The sequence below is a fragment of the Diospyros lotus genome, chromosome 2 (genome assembly GCF_014633365.1).
Source record: "Diospyros lotus cultivar Yz01 chromosome 2, ASM1463336v1, whole genome shotgun sequence".
Taxonomy (NCBI): Eukaryota; Viridiplantae; Streptophyta; class Magnoliopsida; order Ericales; family Ebenaceae; genus Diospyros; species Diospyros lotus.
The window spans coordinates 11403706-11406924 of NC_068339.1; the positions used below are offsets into that span (position 1 = coordinate 11403706).

The 3219-nt window shown below is 36.8% G+C and overlaps 1 protein-coding gene across 2 annotated transcripts; it reads left to right on the forward strand.

Annotated features, from left to right (window-relative positions):
* The first annotated feature begins 1264 nt into the window (after nucleotides 1-1264).
* On the forward strand, nucleotides 1265-3219 carry LOC127793715 (plasma membrane-associated cation-binding protein 1). 2 transcript variants are annotated; one of them, XM_052324405.1, is made up of 5 exons: nucleotides 1265-1425; nucleotides 1596-1715; nucleotides 1864-1953; nucleotides 2360-2444; nucleotides 2564-3219. In XM_052324405.1, exons 1-5 carry the CDS (start codon nucleotides 1282-1284, stop codon nucleotides 2896-2898), a joined length of 774 nt encoding a protein of 257 aa, XP_052180365.1. In that variant the 5' UTR covers nucleotides 1265-1281; the 3' UTR covers nucleotides 2899-3219. The 2 variants fall into 2 exon arrangements, with proteins under 2 accessions (XP_052180365.1, XP_052180364.1); XM_052324404.1 differs by having other exon boundaries at nucleotides 1268-1425; nucleotides 2561-3219.

Here is a 3219-nt window from a genome sequence, read left to right on the forward strand (position 1 = left end):
AGCTTCCAATCTTTTGAGTGAATGAATCAACAATTGGTGTATTTATCCATAAAATACTAACATGGGTTACCCATCATCCACCTTTGTCCACATTATGGGGGGGGGCTCCCTCTTAATTAGTTCAAATTGTGAACAAGTGGATTCCTAATCACACTAATCTAATCAACAAAAATTTAAAATTAAAATTCGATGAACAACTCTTATGTATGACAAATTATATGAATTTTGTAGAACATTGATTTTTCAATCGCTAGCATAATTAAATAAATTTTGAGACAATTTTGAAGTTGTTGTCAGGGGTGGGGTACGTATAGAGACATAGACCATGTTATAATAAATTTTTACTATTTTATCCTCTCTCTCTTTTTTTTTTTTTTTTTCATTTATCACTTATATATATATGAATATATTTGTGGTTATGTATACTATATATTATTAGTATGGTTGGAGGGCTTGAGTTGTACCAGCGAGGCCATGTGGGGGAGGTTTGAGGCCCAAAGCCACACCCACAAATTAAAAATAAGATAATTATTTTCAAACAACAAATAGAAATAAACGAATAATAATAATAATAATAATAATAATAATATATACATTAATTTAGTAGATTTGGTTAGAGAACAGGAGAGTGGCACGGCGGTACAGATCACCATCTCAAGGTTTGTTTGGGTCCCACGTTTGATATTGCCACCTATGATTGAGGCGACCGCCAGCTGTCACTCTAACCCCACTTTGCCCTTCTGGATTTGCCCCCTGGCCTCGGTGGGCCCCATCCTTTGGAAATTTCAATCAATCAAAGGCCCCTACCAAACTCCCCATTCCAAATATACCCTTTTACACATCCATCCGTCCGTCCATCCATAATAATAATAAGAAGAAGGTGAATTCACAATTATACTTGATTCATTGAATTTATATATATATATATATTACTAAAATTAAATTAAATATGAATTTTAAAAATTATTTTAATAAAAATAATTAAAAAGGTGGACTTATGGAAGTACCCTATTTAAATGTCATAGATTCAAATCAACTTTGGTTGTACGTTATATATTTTCTTCTTCTTTTTTTTTAAGTAATTGAAATGAAATTCAATTTTAATTAATGGGGGGGGGGGGGGGGGTGGAAAAAAACATTCTCACCACCCAGAGGTAAAAAGGAGGAAGATGGGGCCGTGCGGAGGGAGGGGGGGTATGTCACGTAATTAAGTGGGGAGCCAGCCAACGGCGGCTTACCATTAGTTGTCAAATTAATACTTGTTCTATATGCTGTGCTGACATGCTTGTGAGCCCCTTATATTTGCCTTCAATACTAAGCACATTTTGCCCACAAAACCCTTTCACCTTCTCTCTCGCTCTCGATCGATCGATCGACAGACAAGTAGAGGAAGCAAGAGAAACAACCAACAAATTACGTACGAAGGTGAGAAATAATTAAGACTCATATTTTCTTAATTAGCCATCTCCAGGTTTCTTCATAACGCGTGCATATATGTGATCGATCGTGGGTTAATTATTGCTGATTTCTTTTTCTTTTATTTTGTTTTTTGTGGTACTGGTTTTAGTTATTTTGGCTTTTTATTGATCGAGTAGTTCATCAATATCATCATGGGTTACTGGAAATCGAAGGTTCTTCCAAAGATCAAGAAGGTTTTCGAGAATCCTAAGAAGGCCGCCGCCGCCGATTTTTGCAAGTCCTTCGATGGCAACAAGGTCGTCTTCTTAATTGATCCCCTCTTCTCTCATCTATCTATCTATCTATCTATCTATCTATATATATTGTTCTTGCTTCTAATCCTAGCAAGCTGCAGCTTAATTCATATATATATATATATTTAGTTCAAATATTATACTGTTTCAGGAGGAATTCACCAAGGTGTTTGAAGAGAAAAAGACCGAGTTCCATGCTAAAGTTGTCGAAATCTATGAAGCCTCGCCGGCCGAGATCAAGGTCTCCTCTCTTTTTCCCTGAAAACCCATCAAACAAAATTAATATATATATATATATATATGGATCCCAATCTCTATTACATATTATTTTAGGTCTATTAATTCTTGTTCTTTATGTTTATCTTCATTTTTCTTTGATATCTAAACCTCATATATAATTCATTTAGAGGTTTGGTTTTATAATTCAGTACTATTTCAAATCTTGTGTTTAATTATTTCTATATAACATGGTATCAGAGCGCTAATTAATATATATTCTAATACGGTAAGAGAGCCTCCTTAATTAGTGTCTGTTTAGATATCATATCACGTTAATTAATTAATTAATTCTGATCAACCTCCTTAATCTTTATTTTGAATCGTACGTGTTTCTTCTTCTAATAATACATATGTTCTGGTGGGAACAGGCTTTGATCAAGGAACCGAAGGAGGCTGGTTTGAAGAATAACTCCACCGGAGTTCAAACTTTCCTGGATGAGCTCGCCAAAATCGGTATCTTTATTTCTTAGTTAATTGCTCTTTTCGTTTTCAATAACTTCAAATTTAATTAGCTAGGTTTCTTCACAGATTAATTATCTAACTAATTAGTTTTTGATTTGATGGTGTAGAAGAGTTCCCGGGATCGAAGCCAGTTACTGAAGCATCGTCCAAGTTCGGGCCGGCGCTGGTTCAGGGACCAATCTTCTTCGTATTCGAGAAGGTGTCCACGTTCATAGTCACCGAAGAGAAACCGGTGGAGCCGCCGCCGGAAGCCGCCGCCCCAGCTGCTGAAGAGGAAGGGACGTCCAGCAAAGAGAAAGACAAGGAGATAGTGGTTGAAGTTGAAGAGAAGAAAGAAGAGGCTGTGGCCGCCGTGGTTGAGGAGGTGGAGAAAACCGCTCAACCTCCGGCGGAGGAGCCGCCGAAGGAGGAAGCGCCGCCGCCAGCGGAGCCACCCAAGCCTTGACCACATGGACTGGAGGAATTAATAATTTCCATGACGAGTGAACTCTGTGTACAAGCTTAATTATAGCTAAAACATGGAAAATAAAAAAGAAAAAAGACAGAAGAAAAGTGATTTGTTATTCTTTATTGATCTCTTCTTCTTCTTCCTCCTCCTCCTCTTGTAATTTGCCTTCTTCTTCTTCCTTGTGATCTGTGGTATAATCTGTTTCTTGGTCTTCTAAAACTTTCATGTCTGTGTATTAATTATTCATTGGTTTTGTGAAGTTGTAATATTAATTTACGGTTGTGGAAAATGAATGGAAGGACGACAGTCTCAGCTCTC

Coding starts and splice junctions, on each gene's coding strand:
- LOC127793715 (XM_052324404.1), top strand. CDS start 1,282: ATGCTTGTGAGCCCCTTATATTTGCCTTCAATACTAAGCACATTTTGC. Junction 1,426..1,595: donor CCAACAAATTACGTACGAAG/GTGAGAAATAAT, acceptor TTGATCGAGTAG/TTCATCAATATCATCATGGG. Junction 2,445..2,560: donor GGATGAGCTCGCCAAAATCG/GTATCTTTATTT, acceptor TTGATGGTGTAG/AAGAGTTCCCGGGATCGAAG.